Source organism: Pseudonaja textilis, chromosome 13 (assembly GCF_049901715.1).
Source record: "Pseudonaja textilis isolate UNSWEBS1 chromosome 13, rPseTex1.2, whole genome shotgun sequence".
In the NCBI taxonomy this organism is placed as follows: domain Eukaryota; kingdom Metazoa; phylum Chordata; class Lepidosauria; order Squamata; family Elapidae; genus Pseudonaja; species Pseudonaja textilis.
Window position 1 is genome coordinate 880019 of NC_142002.1, and position 18167 is coordinate 898185.

At 54.3% G+C, this 18167-nt stretch overlaps 1 protein-coding gene across 3 annotated transcripts in view; it reads right to left on the minus strand.

Moving 5' to 3' along the window:
• The window catches only part of SPG11 (SPG11 vesicle trafficking associated, spatacsin), a 36955-nt gene that overhangs the window by 9444 nt on the left and 9344 nt on the right, over positions 1-18167 (minus strand). For all 3 annotated transcript variants that reach the window (XM_087941829.1, XM_087941828.1, XM_087941827.1), the window contains exons 11-32: positions 17647-17823; positions 17262-17333; positions 16171-16298; positions 14932-15104; positions 13587-13785; positions 13249-13452; positions 12723-12829; positions 11221-11366; positions 10859-11011; positions 9862-9928; positions 9544-9709; positions 8730-8935; positions 7901-8009; positions 6111-6270; positions 5464-5697; positions 4944-5144; positions 4545-4652; positions 3669-3831; positions 3100-3314; positions 1523-2270; positions 579-721; positions 258-459 (exon numbers count right to left, since the gene is read on the minus strand). In XM_087941829.1, the coding sequence (XP_087797955.1) occupies positions 258-459; positions 579-721; positions 1523-2270; positions 3100-3314; positions 3669-3831; positions 4545-4652; positions 4944-5144; positions 5464-5697; positions 6111-6270; positions 7901-8009; positions 8730-8935; positions 9544-9709; positions 9862-9928; positions 10859-11011; positions 11221-11366; positions 12723-12829; positions 13249-13452; positions 13587-13785; positions 14932-15104; positions 16171-16298; positions 17262-17333; positions 17647-17823 (4081 nt within the window). The remainder of the gene's footprint in view (positions 1-257; positions 460-578; positions 722-1522; positions 2271-3099; positions 3315-3668; positions 3832-4544; positions 4653-4943; positions 5145-5463; positions 5698-6110; positions 6271-7900; positions 8010-8729; positions 8936-9543; positions 9710-9861; positions 9929-10858; positions 11012-11220; positions 11367-12722; positions 12830-13248; positions 13453-13586; positions 13786-14931; positions 15105-16170; positions 16299-17261; positions 17334-17646; positions 17824-18167) is intronic.

The window sequence follows — 18167 nt, forward strand, 5'->3', positions numbered from 1 at the left end:
ACAGCCCTGACAGATGCTCGGCTCAAAAAGCAAAGGCAGAGCAAACGCACCACAGCAGTCACACAACAACACAGAACAGGAGAGGTGGGAGGGGGCTTCTAGTTCAAGAAAGAGACCCCCCCCCATCCAAACCCACCCAAAGAGAAGCGTGAAAGGACAGGGCCAAAGTCCAGGGAGCAGCAACTGCCGCCCCCCCCCAGAGCCGAACCCATCTGTCCGGCTTTGGGTTCCCAAGCAGAGACCGAGGGGGGACTTACTGGGTCTTCCTTCCGAAGGAGCCAGCAGCTGGCGTGTGATTTCCTCGGCCACCAGCTCAGCCACGGCCTCCGGCTCCAGGCCCTGGTTGGTGATGAAGGCCTGGGCCCTCTTGTACCCCTCTGGCTGCTGTGAGGACAGGATCGTCCGGAGCAGCTTCTCCGAATCATGGACGGCGATCTCACTGAAGGAGCAGCCCAGCTCCTGCCGACAGCCGGGAAGGGGGGGGGGAGGGGAGAAGAGTCAGGCCCACTGCCCTTCCCGCTTGACGCACAGGGGCTGCCGGCCCTTCGCCCCCGGAACTCCAGGTCCCAGCCACGTACTTTGGAGAGTTCGTAAAGGCAGAGGGTCTGTCGACAGTAATTCCGACCATGCACACACTCTGCAACTAAAGCCTGAAGGCTGCCGGCAACGCCGTCATCTGGGGAGGAGCTCCCCACGGAGGACCAGGAATCGAGGCTTGTGGCTGAGAACAAAACCAACATCTCGGAGGTGAGCAAACAGCCAGAGCAACAGACCGGGGTGGTTGGGGGCGGGGAGGGGAGGAGAGCACGACACAGCCCCACAACCCATCAGGACTGAATCCGGCTCTGTTCACAAACTCTGGACCCACAGGACCTCTGGACCTGCCAAGGAGCGGCTGCTGAATGGCCCCGTCCTTCTCCACTTACTTCTGGGGGGGTGGGGAGGAATGGCACAAGCGCTCCTCGGCTTACAACAGCCGTTGGGAATTTCTACCGCTAAGCGGGGCGACAGTAAAGGCTGGACTCCAGCCCAGATCCCGCCATCTTCCTGCTGCCCGGAAGTTGCAAGCAGGCCAGCTAGCAGGTAGGAACAGAAACTGTCAGAAGGGCAGGACTGAAGTGGGAGGCCTACATCCCCAGTAGAAGGGCCCGGCATAAAACCCCACTTCCACCCGGCTCACCCGGCCCCACTCCAGAAGCAGGCTGGCAAACAGAAGCAAGTGGGCTATCGGGAGCCATGGGTGGCGCAGCAGTTAGAAGGCATGAGGACCCCGATTGTTGGGGGCCAAGGGGCTGACTCTGTAAACCGCTTAGAGAGGGCTGGAAAGCGCTGGGAAGCGGTATATAAGTCTGAGTGTTATTGCAGGGGTTCCCAAACTGGGCAACTTTAAGTCGTGTGGACTTCAACTCCCAGAAGTGCCCAGTTTGGAGGCCTCTGTGCTGCTGCCATGAGGGAAGAGCGCAAATGGCCTGTGAGAGAGGAACTGGCCCCACTCGGATGTTTCCCCGGGGATGCCACTTACAACTCTTCAGCCGCTTCTTTTCGGGGCCCGCCTCTCTGTGCCTCTGGCTGTTCTCAGCTGCCAGGAGGGCCTGGATCTCTGGGTGAAAGCAGCCCTGGGCATCCTCCCCCAGGGCCAGCATTCTGCAGTGCAAGATCAGCGCGACATCTCGGCTGTAGAAGCCGAAGTAGCGGCAAACCCGGGCCGCTTCGTGCAGGCTCCCTTCGTCCAGAAGGCGTCCAATCAGCAAACTCAGGGAGGCCACTTCCGCCTCGGAAAGCGTCCCCGGGGCTGCGTCCTGGGAAGGGAAACCTCTCAGCTCCAGGTACTTGGGGAGGCTTAAAGCAGCCGCCTTAGAGAAGCAGAAGGCCTTGGCCAGGGACTCAAAGGTCAGCTCACGACTGCTGGAAACCTGGTGAGACCCTCTGCGCTCGACCTGCCCTGGGCCTCGGCCGAAAGTCTGTCGCGCGATGCGGCAACGCCAAACCTCCCTCTCGATCTTTTCCAGATCATCAACAGGGACCGCCGGGTCGCTCCTGACCAGCCAGTGTCCAGCCAAAGTAAGCAGGAGCTGCCTCTCCAAGATGCTGCTGGGTGCCCCCTCATCCTCCCGGACCAATTCTGCCTGAGCGGAGAAGAAGCCGGAGGCAGCTCGATTCGAGACGGCATTCTGCACGTAGTTCTCGTGACACTTTTTCCAGAACTCAACTCGGGTCTCTTTTTGAGTCCAGTGGCCAGCCTGTTTCAGGAGGAGGAGGTTCTGGAGCGCCTGGAAAGGACACAAACAGCCATCAGAAGCCAAGGAACCCCACTGCACAGAAAGGCTTGCCTGGCACACAAAACTCCACGATCCCAGGGACGGCCGGCCCTCCCTCCTGCCTCCCCCCCCGCCCCCCCAAGGGCTTCTCCCGCCCTGACTATTCTGCCCCCCTTCCTGGCAGGGGTTCCGTGAACTCTGGAGAGCCAAGTGTGGCTCGTGAGGGAGGGCCACTGTCAACTCAGAACATGGTATTTCTATGGTCTTTTCAGAGCTGCCAGCAGAAAGGGAGAGGGGGGAGCAGTGCGGCAGCTTGCAAACCGAAAGTGCATTCCACAAATGTTTTCAAAGATAGGAACTAGGTGACCGGAGTTTCTGATGCGCACAATTCTAACTGGAGAGTATGATTGATGACTCTTGGCTATGGAGGTGTCCCGTTGGAGAATATGAACTACAATACACCCCGGGGGTAGGGGGGGCAAACCAGGGTCAAGGGTGACAGTGAACGATGTGTCTCAGAGTCGGCTACACCCAGGCAATGCCGGATATGTTAACTCCCAATAAATCCTTTTGGAGCTTTGGAAGTTTGGCTCGAGACTCAGGATTTAAATGGGGGTGGTGGTGGTGGTAAGTGCCGGAATCCGGACAGCCAGGCTGCCTCAGGCTGACTGAGGGCCCCAAAACAGGGCCAGATCCGGACACACAGCTGCACCAGACGTGGGGGGGGGGCGGGGGAAGCAGCTTCCAACAGCTGACAGGGAGGACGCTAGTTTTCCGGCAGAGGAAACCCAATCGGCGGGGATAAAAATAAAAGTAAAAGAAAGGCTCCACTCCAGGGTACCTCCTGGATGACCACATTGTCTACAGGCAGCGCGGCCAGCTCTGCGACCCGGCGAGCCACAGCAAAGGAGCTGCTCTCCTGCAGCCGGTCCAGGATCCTCTGGCACTCCGCCTGAAACCGCTCCAGGCTGTAGTCGCTCAGCAGAGTCCGGCTGATGGAGACGGGCGAATCTTTCAGGATGGTGCGGAGGGCACTGAGCTTCTTCAGATCTGGTCCTGCACCCAAAAAGGAGAAGGGGCCATAGCGACAGGAAAGGGACGGCCTGTCGCTAAACAAGACAAGACTCTGGGAACGGAGCAAAGGGGCTTTTCCTGAGTTCCTCCCCCCCGACACACCCACATAGAGCTGCATAGCTGAGGCATCCCAGTTGGGAAAAAAACCTAGCATCCAAACCAGAGCAGCTCAGCCAGCAGAGCCCACTGATTCCAGCATCCTTGTCCTCCCAAACGGTCACCTGCTGTGACTTCAGCAGGAAATTTACTGCCACCTGACCTAGGTAAGGCTGTCCTGAGCCCCCCCCCCCCCCGCCGGGTCAGCCGCAGCAGAGAAGAGAACGGAGGGGTCCTTGCCATGGAGAAGAGCAGCTCCTGCATCTGCAAGCAGCTCGAGAAGTTTTCCGAATTCGTACTCTGTTCTGCACTGGTGCAGCATCAGGTTGAGAAGGAAGGAAGCCTGCGTCTCCAGCCAGGGCCCCGGGAGGACGGGCGGCCACCTCGCACACGGAGCTTCAAGCTGCAGGAAGAAGAGGGCAAGGCTCGCCTTCTAGCAGCTCTGCGCAGACGCACTCTGGGAACAGGCTCCCTTTGTTCTTCTGCCTCACTGCTGCCAGGCCCCAGAGTCAGCACCCCACTCCCAGATGGTCCTGCCCCCATCCCTGCATCGGACGCAGGACCCTCGTCCGAGTCCTCTCCGGACTCCTTGACTGGTCCCCTTTCCCACTGTCCGATTCTGCTGCCATCTGCACAGGCTGCCGGCAAACCACAACACTCTCTCCCTGGCCTACTGACAAGCACCAGCGGGCCACGCTCCTGTGCCCCCATGTGGGACACTCATGATTCCTTGCCCTGAATAGCCAAGTTTCTCCTTTGGCCACAAGAAAGGGGAGGCAATGGAGTAGATGCAAGCTCCCTGATGGCCCTGCTTGTGAAGGCCGGAATGCTGACCAAACATGGAAGGTGGCCGCCAGTGGGGTCACCACTGGGCATCCCCACCATCAAGTCAACCGGCGTGAGAAGCGCTCTGCATCTTGGATCTCATCAACAGGGGCTGAAAAGGCACCAATCCAGGAGCCGAGAAAGGAGCAACCCTGGCCGGACCGCTGGGGATTCTGATCACCTGGGAGCCAGGCGACCTCCAAGGGCTGGCGGCATTCAGGGCGCAAAAAGGGAAACCCGCCTTTTCCGTTTGTTAAAAAGCCACAGGGAGCAAACTAAACCTCCGCTTACTTTTGAAAGACTCTCTTGGAATGTGAGCAGTTTGATCTTGGCTTGGCTGTAATTTTTGTAGTCCATGCACAATTCATACACTTCCAGCAGGATCAGCAAAGGAGAATCCTGAATGTCAGAAGAGAAATAAAAGAATTGTGCGCCCAAATTCTACCCAGGGCGGGTCGCACATCTTTGGAAGGAAAACAAGACGAGGAGAAGGAGCAGCCGCCTAGTAGGAAGAAGGCTGCCATCCAGATCCTTCCACGGAGCCCGAATCCAAACTCAGGGCCTCCCCCAAGTCCAGGAGTCTGGCTCTTCCCTCATCCCTCCCCTCCCCAGCACTCCCTGAGACGGGACGATCTCTGCCCTCCCCCCGAGAGACGCGTGCTTCAGGGAGAGCGACGCCGGCCAGCTTACCTCCAGGAAGAGCTGGAAGCCATGAAGGAGAGTGCTGGCCTTCTGCTTCTGCAACAGCCACTGCCAGAGAAGGGCCAAGGCTGGAAGGTCCCACTCGTGGGTTTCAGCCATGCCTTCGAGGTGCCCCATCACCTCACGGGCGGCCGAACTGTCCAGGGAAGTTATGATCCACACGCAGAGACAAGGGAGGAGGCTGGCATCCTGCCCGAAGGAAGGAAGAGGAGCAAATCAGTATTTTAAAAGAGCAGAGACTGGATTTAATAATCCACACCCCAAAGTCAAACCGGGGGTCCCCAAACTTGGCAGCTTTAAGACTGGTGGACTTCAACTCCCAGAATTATCCAGCCAGCATAGCTGGCTGGAGAATTCTGGGAGTTGAAGTCCACCAGTCTTAAAGTGGCCAAATTTGGGGACCCCCCCTGGTCCAAACTAGGACAGCCAGCCTGGGCCCGGAGTATTCTAGAGTCATCCTTCCAGCCCCCTCTGCCTCCCCTGGACTACCATCCCGGAGAGCTCCTACCTGGAAGCAAGCGGCGAGGACGCTCAGAACGGGCGTGTGGTGCTTCACCGAGGCAGCCAGGAGGTGCCGCCAAGGGCACGGCTGCTCCTGGCTCTGGAGCAGGACGCGGAAGAGGCTCTGCGGGTTCTGGTCCGGCCCCTGCAAGGCCCGCTGCCTCGGAGGCTGCAAGTGCCCCAGGGCCAGCTCCAAGTGGTCCCGCAGGGGCAGGGGGAAATCCCGGAGGAGCGGGATCACCTGGGACAGGGAAGGAAGCAGCTCCGTAAAGCTTTGAGCCGGAGCCCGCCATGCCGAGGAGGGGGGGGCTGCAACTCCTCCCAGGTGACGAATGGGGGGGCATTTTTCCCCCATCCCAATAACCAGCTGTAGATAAGATCAGCTGTGCTGGGATTCCCTGGCTGAGCCCCCAAAATGGAGGGAGGAGCTCAGTCCCCCCTCCCGCTCCATTTTTGGCCTCCCAGGAAGCCACGCCCACCCAGTCACATGGCCACGCCCACAGAACCGGTAGTAAAAGCTTTTGAACCCCACCCACTGACCTCACCTCTTTGCAAAGCATTGCGACTTCGCGACTCCCCGGCCTTAATGCTGCTCCCCCCCCCAGCCAAACCTCAAAGTCCCGCGGCTCAGCTCAGCCCGCAGCCGCTGCTCACCTCCGCTGGCTGGTAGCCGTGCATTTGCGCTTCCGTCACAAACTGCAGCCATTCGTTCGACCGCGCACAGGCCCTCAGGTAGGATGTGCTCAGCTTGATGCGGTGGAGCTGGCAAAACTGGATGACCAGGGACCAGTGGCTCCTCGCCTCGCTTGACGTCCTGAAAGGAGGGAGCCTTTACGGGCCTCTCCTCGCCCTCCCCCGCCACAGCAGCGAGCGACGCTGCGCTCCCTCCCTCCCTCTCTTGCTCTCTCTCTCTCTCACACACACACAAGTAAATAAGGAGACCCAGGAAGTGAGCCATAGGGGAAAGCCCCACAGCTGATCTTTGGAGTTATTACTTATCCTAGACCAGTGGATGCCAACCAGTGGGCCGGGGACCACTGGTGGTCCACGAGAAAATTTTGGTGGTCCGCAGAGACATGTCACCTCCCAAAGCAATTAATCCAGGCTGCGCAGGAACACAAGGCTGCACCACCCACATAGCATGGCCTGTGGGAACACAAGGCTTGCGTACCTTGCATTGTGAACAACACAAGGTAGTGAGGGGAGGGGGGAAAGGGCGGAGGGGGGGAACTTGCCCCACTCCCCCCACACGCCTGGCCTGGCCACCGGGCTGCTTCTTTCTGCTTCTTTCTTCTTCTGCTTTTGGCTGCATGCAGGGAAAGCAGCCAAAGTCTTTCTTTCTCTCCCCCAAACTCCGCCAGAAATGAGTCTTTGGGACCCTGCAAGGCCTCCGGCTCCAAGAGGCTGCGCCGCAACAAAAGACTCATTTCTGGCGGAGTTTGGGGGAGAGAAAGAAAGATTTCTGCGGCTTCTGCTGCTTTCCTTGCATGAAGCCAAAAGTCTCTCCTCTCTCTCTCTCTCCCCCTGAGAACAGAGTTGGAGACGGTATCCTGTGATCCCAAATAAAGAATGATCGATCGGTAGGAAAATGGGGTGAGAAATTTTCCTGCAGACTTTTTGGGGGATTTTCCCAGGGTCTCTGGTCTGCGGGATTTAAAATGATGAGTTTGGGGGTCCCTGAGGTCCAAAAGGCTGGCCACCCGTGTCCTAGACCATGAATGAGGAGGAAGGAGGCAGCACATTCAGGCCAAACGTGATTTCTTCTTTTGGTTGATTTGACTCTAACATCTCAAACTGTTACCTGGCAGAATAGCAGCCAATACTTATACCGTATTTCCCTGAGAATAAGTCTTATTGCTTTTGGGGCAGGTCAACAACCAACAACTAACCCAACAGCAAGTGAAGAAAATACAGGTCCATACTCTTTACTTAATGACCCAAATTGGGACTGGGACTTCCAAGGGAAGCGATAGTTGGGCCAAATATCGCAACTGCACTGCTTCCTGATGGCAGCGGGAGCTCTAAAGCTCTTCCAGAGAGGGGGGAGGGCAACCCCTGGTCCTCTGGGCCACGGCGTCCCCCCTCTGGAGGGCTGTCCTATCTGCCCCTGTGCAAACCAGTCCCAGGCCTGGAAGGGCCTCCTCCTGTAGTGCAGCACTCAAACTCTTCCTTCCAGCTCGAAGGTGAAGCCTTCAATGGACACTCACTCAACTGACTCTGGTCTCCAGACCAGGGGAGCCCAGTCCAGCCTAAGGAACGTCCATTATTCCAATTCTCCACCTTCGCAAAAAGTAATGCGAGGTCTCAGACTCTGTAATGAATTTCTAAGCGTCTTGTATGAAATGGCAAGTTCTGCTTTCCAGGGGTAAACGGGACACGTTGTTTTTCTTGCTCTCTCGGTTGCCTTGAGACCAACCCAGGCCATCCCGAACCACGAAACTCACTTTTTTATCTCCTGGTGGTCAACCTTATCCCAGACGGCTTCCTCTAAGCAGACCAGAAGATCCTCGGCTGCAGCTTTCTCTCCGTCCGCCAGTTCTCCTAGCTTTTCAACTGGGAACACAAGAGGCCAGGCACTTTGGCTGAGGCACCATCAGTCCCACGCGGCAGGTCGCCCCAAGAAACCATCGCTCAGCACTATAGGCATGTGGTTTCTTTAGGGCGGGGTTCCCCCCAACCTTGGCCACTTCAAGACTTGTGGACTTCCAGCTCCCAGAATTCTCCAGCCAGCAAAGCTGAGTTGGAAGTCCACAAGTCTTGAAGTGGCCAAGGTTGGGGGGACCCCTGCTTTAGTGTGTCACGTCTACGGGGCTCATGCAATCACTGGCATACAACACTAATGAGACACATGATACGTACAGAAGCGTTTATAAGTTCAGAAAGGGGTTACGGGCAGAGGCAGGGCAACGGACTCTTCCGAGTCTGAGGGGGCTTCCCGCTCTCTCCCACCCCTCCTCTTCCTCTGGGACTTTTACTCAAGCGAGTTGCTTTGATTGCTGCTCTTCCTCCCGACCCCCAGGGGCCGCTCACCTGCCCGCCACAGAATCTACCTGCATTCAGCAGATTTTTTTTCCCCCATCAGTTAGGCAGGCATCTCCTTATCAGAGAGATGAGCAATTCAAATAGAAAGGGCCCCTAAAGCAGATTCTGCTCGAAATGTTTTCCATTTACTACTCTCACACACACACACACACACACACACACCATGGAGATGGATTTCTTGCCCACAGCCTTTCTAGGACCCCAAGCGAGAGGAGCACTTGCAAACGTTACCCAGGGACTGTCGGATGGAGAGGTGCTGGGGCTCCTCTTTCCCGGACATGAAGCTCAGAATCACGTTGGCAGCTTTAACGTCCACTCGGAGTTTCAGACTCTGCACGCCCAGCATTTCCAAGAAGCAGACGGAGGTTGCAGCGAGAGAAGGGGCGTAGAAAACCGAGAGAGCCACCGCGTAGGCCTGGCTAGCCGCTTGCTGGACCCTGGGAAAGGCACAATTCCGCTCTCAGTGGGGACTCCACAAACTTCATTGGGGATGAGAGGCCGGCCATTTACAAGAGTCCCAGCAGGCAAGCCAGTCTGCCCTGAACTCGTGGCCTGGAGCTCTCTGGGTCTCTTTCTCGTGCCTTTCGGGTGGAGGACGAGGAGGAGGAGGCGGCACGGAGGGGTCTTCTGAGATGAGGGACACCCTCACTGTGGCCTGATTAGACAAGAGCCTCTGAGAAACCATGCTTGCCCAGAGGGTATTCATGGCAGCACCTGGGTCTACCGTCCTTCTTACATTCACTTCTATTGTTCGGGGTCACAGGTGCTTCAACTGGTGGGTGTTGCTTCAGGTTAACAGAATAAAGGCACTTGAGGTGAGAGCGCAGAGCAGGACCTGGGAGATTCAGGTTCAAGTCTTCTCTCAGGCACAGCCTTCTCTCTCTATCCTGGCCCACCAAGGGACTGTTGGGGAGAAGGGCAGGCGGGAAGGGGTGTGCTACACTCATCTCCAGGAAGACGCACAGCGCATAAATCAAACGGATAAAAACTCAGTCTAACCGTGATGGCTGTCACAGAATCCCAGGTGCTTCTTTTAACTACTTACAGCTCCTTGGGGAGAGGACTCTTCGATAGCTGCTGAGCTAAAAACGCTCCGAAGGCGAACGAAGGGCGCTTGTGAGATAAGTAGTAGGAGAAGTCAAGGTGCTCAACTATGGCGTGCTTGTTTACGAGAGCCGAGCACGAGAAGTGAGGCAGGTCATTGCAAATATCTGAAGAGGACAGAAAAAGAGCAGAACTGCAAGCAGTTGGAACAAAACAAGGCAGCACCCGGCCCTTAACCCCAGAAGAGGAATTCCTGGCGCTAAAGCAGGGCTCAACTGCTACCGGATTAGATCCTGACGGCACGTGGAGGTCTACTTACCAGGAATGGCCAGCGTATTTGCTGACTGCCAGCCAAACAACTTGGTGGAATCAAATGGAGCCAAGCACTAAAAAAGGAAACATTCATTTCAGACCGTGGAGCACAAAGGGGGTGGGGTCAAACTCAAGGCCTGGGGGGCCTAGATCCGGCCTGCGGAGCCACCCTGGAAACAGCAAAGGACCAGCCCGCAGTGCCTCTGCCCGCAGAAACAGCCTCCCAAGCTCCGTTTTCAGCTGTGACAGCCTCCTGCAACCCCCGGCCAGGGAAAACGGAGCCGCAGGGCAGTCAAACTCAAGGCCTGGGGGCTGGATCCAGCCCGTGGAGTACTTCGATCTGGCCCATGGAGCCGCCCCGGAAACAGCGGAGGACCGACCTGTGGGGCTTCTACCAGCAAAAACGGAGCTCCACTTTCGCCACCACAGGCACCCCCGACATGAGTGACGCTGAGCTGGCCCTGCCCACGCCCACCCCGGTCCCTGGAGGTCAAACACAGCCGTGATACGGCCCTCAATGAAATCGAAATGTGACACCCTGTTATATAGTAAACTGAAACAAGATTTTCGCATATGAAACCTAATCAAACTGACTGCTATATTTTAGGGGTCTTGGGGGGAAGTCAAGCAATTATGTACCGGAGCAAGGATGGACGGTCTCTGAAAGGATCCAGAGCAGTTTCCAGGCTTGCCTGAACTTTGCTATTCTAAACAGTGCGTGTCCCACGTGGAGCGGAGGACCTCAAAGAACTGTGGGGGAGCATAAAGTCTGCTCCAAATGGAAGCCGCCCTTAAGGGGGCTCCGTCCGTGAGACGCCAGAGTAGGATCGGAAGGGGGCGCCACCTGAGGTTGCCTTGCTTTCGCCTGGGGCTGCCTGAAGACAGAGCTGCAGGGTTGGGGAAGGACCACCCCTGGGGACACTGCTTCCGAGGCTGAAGTCCTGGGCCTGCCCAAATCAGATCCACCACCGTGCCCACACTTTCCGGGTGGCGTTGAACCCTACCTGAACAAGGTGATAGAGAGAAAGGTCGGAAGGTGAGACTCCATGCGGAGTGACCTGAGAGAAGAGGGCAGCTCTAAGCTTGGGGTAAGGAGCAAGTGCCATCCTGAAGAGCTGCGCATCCACCTTCTCTCTCCCGTCTCCCTTCTGGACAATCTGCAACAGAAAAAGCACCGGAGTCTGCTTGCACCACCGATTTCCTGAGCCTTCCTATTCCAAGCGTTTGGAGGCAGTGCAATGGCCAACCTCTTGTTCCTCCAAAGAGGGGCCAGGCCAACGTAGCTGGCTTGTGGTTGGGAGAGGAGAGGTTGGGGGCCGTGAGCCTCCTTCAAGCCTTTAACCCTTTGTGGAGGGGCTGCTCATACCTGGTCAATCCCTCCCCTGGCGAACATGGTCGTAGCCAGGGCAAGAAGGGTTCGTCCCTCCAGCAGCATGGTGCTCACACTGGCCTGGTTGCTGGGAATCAAGATCTGGGCATTGGCTAGGCTAGCCTGGAAAATCTTCTCTGCATCTGGGGGCAGGAAGGGGAAACAAAGGGAACATTGTCCAAAGAACATTCAAAATAGATTTAGATTCATGACCCAAGCAATTTTCTTCCCTCTCAAATGTCTGCCAAGAAGATCAGTGTGCAAATGAGGGTCTACCAACTCCAACTACCCTCCCCTCAGCAAGGAACGGAGGCCTCTGGAACCGGAGGGCATGTTGGTCCAGCTGGCCTTTGAGGGTCCCCGAGGGCAGGAAAGAACCACAAGCAGACCCCACCCCCCCAAAAAAACCCTGAACCTCTCTGTTGCCTCTCCAGGGCTGTTCCGAAAGTTCTCCCCCCGCCCCTGTAATTTTAAATCTGACAGAAGAGGGAAATTATTAAACACAAAGAAAAATATACGTTTGTTGTTTTTTCCAGATTGTCGTTTTAGAAAAAGAGAGGTCAGTCCACTCACTCACAGGATCTAATGATCTCTTGGCCCTCTAGTGTGTAAGTCAGGATATTTTGTCCTGATGCTGCCTACTTTTTGGGGGGAAGGGCAGCCCGCTAGCCAGCAAGTCAAGGGTGCAAACAGCCCTTGGCCTGAAGGATGACCACACACGGGGCTTACTTATAGCTTTACACATCAAAATCAGTTTGATCCAGAAACCAAGAAGAGTTGAAAACCCATTAGATCACAAAAGTAGCTTTGATTCACTGAATCCCGAGACTGCACCATTCCGGACCGCCTCGGCTCCAAACCCATTTCAAAGGTAGGCCCTTTGGTGGCCAACTACGGTGCAAGGGGTCACCGGAGACCGTGAGAGCGCAGACAGGCCTCTCCTTCCCCGCAATGGGAGGCAACTGGCCTGGAGGTCATTCTGGCCCCTAAGGAGCAAAAGGCGTTTACAGAGTCAGGCGAAGGACGGCAACTGCCCCGGGGAAGTCCTGGGCCTGCCCAAATTAGATGTGTCCACTCCTGTGCCCACACCTGCTGGGCTTCCTGACCAAGGAAAGGCAAAGGAGTCCTTGCGGAGTTCACTCGGCTAATGGTTGCCGTCTCTAGGAGCTGCTGCCACTGAGCCAGCGCTGGTTTCCATGCAAGTAGACGAATAGTATCGGCTCTGCCGTTCCATTAAGACTATTCCAGCGACGTGGACTTGGGCAGCGGCGTAATATCCTCCGTATTAAATTACTCAGGCCTCGTGCTCTGGAGAGGACACTTTGCATACAGCATGGAAACAAGACGGGACGTGGAGGTTTATACCCGTTTCATAGCACGATACCGTCGTCTCTCTTGAGATTGAAGGATGCCAATTCAAGGTAAATAGGTACCACTTAGGTGGGAAGGCGGCTTTTGACCAAACCTTTGCCCAAATGAGATGCCAAGACGCCACCTACCTCCAGGATTGTTGGCAATGTCCCAACACTGCACTAAAAATTCAAACCAAGGATGTGCTTCACGGAGATCTTTATCGTTCAAAATGGGACAGTCTGATGAAAATAAACTGAAAATCAAGAAGGACATTTCATAGAATGACAAAGACAAAGCCAGCCGTGTCTCTCCTGGCCAGATATTAGCCGACCTAATCAATGTGGCTTAACAGTCAGTGGCATTGTGAGAAAACTGTCCTGCCTCCAGGGCTGGGGGGTGGAAGGGCCGGTTCCCACGAGAATCCCCCCAGCACAACTCTCGTTTCCCGAGTTCTCACAGCTGTCCAGCGCAAAGCCCTTTATTTCTCCCACCAGGCACAATGGAGACCATTGCAGGAAAGAAAGACATAGGGAAGGTAGTGCTTGGCCCGCAAGACCAACAGCTGAGCAGCCTCTAAAACCCACCCACCCCCTGGCCCCCCCTTTCACAGAACCTGCTGCTCCTGTCACGGCTCCCCAAAGGCCTGGCTGGCATCGTTGACGGCCCACCTACCGATAGTAATCCACGTAGGAGTAGAGAAGGTGGTCCAGGCCCCGTTCCAAGCAATAAAGGATAAAGCAGGTGTGGAAATCGAAGCCGCCTGCCGAGACGTAGCCTGGGAGAGGATGGGGCTGCTGCATCACCCCCCCGGCACAGGCCGTCCGTTGCAGAAGGCCTTCGAAGTCTTCCAGTTCTGCAGGCACAAAAGTCCCATTTCTGTCAAGGAAAAAGGCAGAGCAGAAATTGCAGCCGTGATCCACGAAGCAACCTTCCTTATCTTATTTTTTTTTTAGAAGAGTAGGTGACACACTGGATGGAAACGGAGACAATTATATGGACAGGGCGCCTACCTAGCTAGGATGTCCAGGACTTCATTGCGCAAGGAAGGGCTGCATAATGCCTTTTGTCCGACGGCTTCTAAAGGGAGCGGGGGCCAGTTTGCAGGGTCGCCTTTGGGCTGAGAGTCGGAAATCCACGAACTGATATTTACCCAATCGTGCCAAGAGGACAAATACATCCAGAGGGCCTCAGGATTATGGAACCTAAACTCTTAATTTTTAAAGAAAGGAACACAGAGAGTTAAGTGCAAACATTGGGTGGACCCTGGGAACTCCTCTGCACCCATGGAGGGCGGCCTCCCTCAGGCCGGGTGCCTTCCAGAATCCCAGAATCTCCTGCCCAGTGTGACCCACTGCAGATCAGTCTCAAGCTGATGTCCACAGGTGGAGCTGCTGCTATGTATTAGTGGGGAAGGAACTAGCCGGAGGGCTCCACCCTCCCTGGCCTATCCACCCCCCAGCTGCAGCTGAGCCAAAGCATTTGGGGAAACCCCCCCCCCATGGCTCACTCCTCTCTTTCTGGCCAGACCCCCCCCCCCTCGCCCCAACCTCCTTCCTCCTGCTGCACTGCTCCTCCAAGAGGTTTAGGTCTATGGATTCTAGAAAAGGGGGCCGGTTTTCATTCTGTTCTTCTTTACGCTTTTAACGTGGCTATCCTTTACCTGTTGCTGGACCCACAAAGGGAAATAAATGCCAGCTGTATTTTTAAAACAAACTTCCAGAAGCTAAACCATGTTTCTGTGCGTGCATGTGCATGTGTTGCTCTGGAACGATTTGGACAAGTCATTCCTCTTACGAAAGGTTTTTCATCCTTCTTCCATCAACCCCTCCGGAATAACCAAGCTCTTCCTCCGGTCCCCCGTTCGGGGGGGGGAAACCTGAGGGCTGCTTTAAGCCCCCTCTTCAATCCAGCCCCAAATCGGAAAATTCAGGTTGATTTCCGGGTGGTCTCAATTTCGCTCGTAGCCCCATCAAAATGCCACAAACGCTGCTCTCTGGAAGGAATGTCTTGGGGGCGCCAGGAAGGGGGTTGAGGTCTCCCTGTGAGTCATGGAGCCGCCCACCCTCGACTGTTTCCAAAAACAAAGCCGCCTGCGACGGAGCCTCCGGGCTAGAAAGCGGGAGCCTGTTCCGTTCACGGCCCACCCTCAGGCAGGAGAGCCAGCTGGGTGACTGGGGCAGTCAACCTCCCTCAGTCCGAATCACCTCACAGGACCGTTTTTGTGGGGGAAACAGGAGGAGGGGGACGAGTGCTGGAGATGTTCATCGCCTTGGGGTATTTATATCAAGAATAAAGGTGGCATAAAAATAAAAGTGAAAGCTGCAAATCCACGCCCCCACAGCAACCGATACTTACCCCCTTCCTGAGTTCTCACGGGAAGAAGGACCCTTTCCCGTATAGATGGATTCCACCACTCAGCCCAGTTTAGCATCACCCTGTGTTCCCGGTTATGAATTCTGTCTTGGGTGCAAGTCAGAAAAGAATCCAAAGAAGCAACATCGACAGAGTCTGGTTCTTTTCTCCAAGATCTGGAAAGGATAATCAAGCATTTCCTTGAAGCCCAGGGAATTGGTTCTTTCCAAAACTTCTTACCAAAGCCCGATCCTTCAAAACCAAACAACAAAATGAGCCCATGTTCCATAGCAAATACCCATCAGATTTGCCCTGGCCAATAGCTCAGCAACAAATGGAAGGGAAATATACGGGTCCCATGATAATGTTGCAGGTTCCAATCTGGGTGGGTCACCGGGACCGGCGGTTTAGTCTTCTGAGCTTTCCGATTTGTGCTGGAGCCCACATCCTCAGGGAACTTCTATCCCATCAGAATGTATGCTATTCTACATGCAGCATTTGTGGGGTGCCAGGTTGTGTGTGGGAGTATCCCCCACCTCCAAATAAAAGATCAGTTGCATTGGAGGCACATTGCTAAGATCGTTGGAGGTGGGAAAAACTTCTAATGTAATCTACTGGATCCCCTGCACGGATTACCCCTGTGATTATGAAGGACAGGCGGGGAGGAAGCTAACCACCAGGCTGCGAGAACACAAGCGAACGGTCAGATGAGGAGACCCAAATCATTTAGCAGCCTCACAGTGCAATAACAAGAACATACGTTCAATTTCACAGCTACTAAGATTGTTGACCGAGTAGGGACAAAAACAGCCAGAGAAATTATTGAAAAATGGGAAATGGGGCCCTTTTCAGTCAACAGGAGTGCGGATTTACCACCAGTTTATCAGGTACTCAGGAGCAGGAAACAACAGCCAAAGACTTAATAATTGGCCATCAACATCCCACATCCACACAACCAGGCACTCACATAAATACTACACACAGAACAGCCCAAAGCACACATTTTGCTGAGAGAGAATTTCCCTCCCCAGCATGAGTCCAAAAGCTCAGAAGGCTAAACCTCTGGTCCCAGTAACTGACCCAGACTGGATCCTGCACTAGCTCACCAACTGCACTTTCCCCACACCTTAAAAAGGTGGACAAGGAGGAAAAAGGTAGCTCATTTTTGTTTGGCTCACATGTGGGAATTTGGTTAATCCCAGGGTTGTTCCCACCTGTGTGACTGAACGGAAGACGCATTACCTGCAGCAGGCTGCACTCTTTTCCTTTCTTTGGAAGGTGCCTGAATAAATATTTTCTACCTCATACACAAAGTCTATCATCTCCTTCTCTGTTTCAGGAAGAGCACCTTCACCTTGTAGCACGAGCACCTGCAGAGTCAAAACAAAACTTTCATTAGTTTCCTTTCCATCCAAAAGACCCACACGCATTTCCAAGTTTCCTTTAAATTAAATTTTGAACAGGGTAAGGAACAAAGGGACAACGTTATAAGGGCAGTGCTGCCAGTCCTTTACCTATGATCAAAAAATGATGTCAGTGCAACTGAATTTCCACTTCAGCTATTAACATTTACATTTACATTCTGGCCGTTTCTGAGATTTGAGTAAAACTTAACAATCGGAGGAGTTTCCCACAATATTATTCTGACTTGGGCTTCACAAAATCATGAAACAGACTCCTTGTCCCGACAAAACCCCTTTTTATTAGTAGGCTGATGTGAATTCCTATCGTTCACATCCAGCAAGGTCCCGGAAAACAGCCTTTCAAGGGTGAACTGCAACCACAGACCTTATCAGGCCTGGAAAGCTGCCAGGCCGATAGCTTCTAAGCGCAACGCTGTACAAGGAAATACTTGGCAAGGGGTCTCTGAGAGTCACGAACAAATCTTCACACTAATTAAATGAACTAATTGTCTCCTGCAAACACCATTCCCCTTTTGCTCCTCTTTATTCCCTCTGGGAGGGGCCATTCACCGTCCACCTGTGCCCTTACTCTCGAATCGACCCTTGTTCCTTAACTGTTCCCTTCTCCTGGCAGCTCTGTGCATGCGCACACTGGGAACAGGCTCCAGGTATTCTTCTTCCCCACTGATCTTTGACTCCAAAGGCAGCTGATGACTGTCAGACAGCCCTGGCCCCATCTCTGCCTCTGATGCAGAGCTCTCATCAGAGCCTTCCCCAGACTCCAGGACTGGCCCATGCTCCTCCCCAACCTACTCACTGCCTGAGTCTTCCGCCAACTCCGCTGGCCGCTGGCGGGCCACAGCAAACACATGGGGAAAAATACAATTAACTGAAATCATTTCATGGGCAAAGATTTTTATTGAAACTTACCAAAAAGTCCCGGACATGGTAATCTGTTGTGTAGAAACAAATTTTGTGCAGTTGCTGCTTCACATTGAGGCCCTACCAAAAGAAAAAAAAGAAATTCTCCTGCAGGAATGTTTGCAAAAAACATGCATAAGGAAAAGCCTAATTCTCTGCATTGGCGTGAAAGGCCCTGAGGCCTTGGCTAAGGGCTTTCTGTGGTCAGTAAGCAGTGGCTCAAGCAGGCAGAAATGTCCCTGGGGATTATGGATCACCTTTTTCCCATTTAAACTCTAGCCCAGAAGAACAAAGGAGAAATAATTATGCCCAGGATGCGAAGATACAAAATCTATGTATGTGAAAATACAGCAAAGATTTAGAATGAGCTCAGTGGGGTTGCAGTGTTACTCACCATGTTCCTTAAAAGTTTGGAAGCTTCATTTATGTCTTTCTTCAGGAGGCTTTTGTAGGCCATCTCCAGACCTATCCGGGTTAGCTGCCCAAGATCCTGGGCAGGGTTGTGAGTCAGACGGAAAAAGACTTGTGCCTCTGGCACTCTGTTGCTTAGAAGGGCTTCAGTGACAGCTTGCTAGGAAATAAAACGGCCAGTGATTTCAAGATTCCCTCCTCTATTTCACCCTGAGTTTTGCATTCTGTTCTGAAAGGTTGAAGAGAGGAAAGGGAAATGGGGGACGGGGGTAGAACAGAGGAATTCTGCATCAAGGCAAAGAGGTGCAAACCAAGTGAAGCCAAATCCATCCTTTCAACCTGAAAAGAGCTGATCAAGGGCAATGTTGCATTAGGTCTGGGGATGAGCAGCAGTTCTGCTGAGTGGCGTGTGTGTGTGTGTGTGTGTGTGTTCCAAAACGGCTGGGAGTTACTAGCTGATCTGATAGTCAAAACAAAGCCCACAGCACAGAGGTTAACAGACCT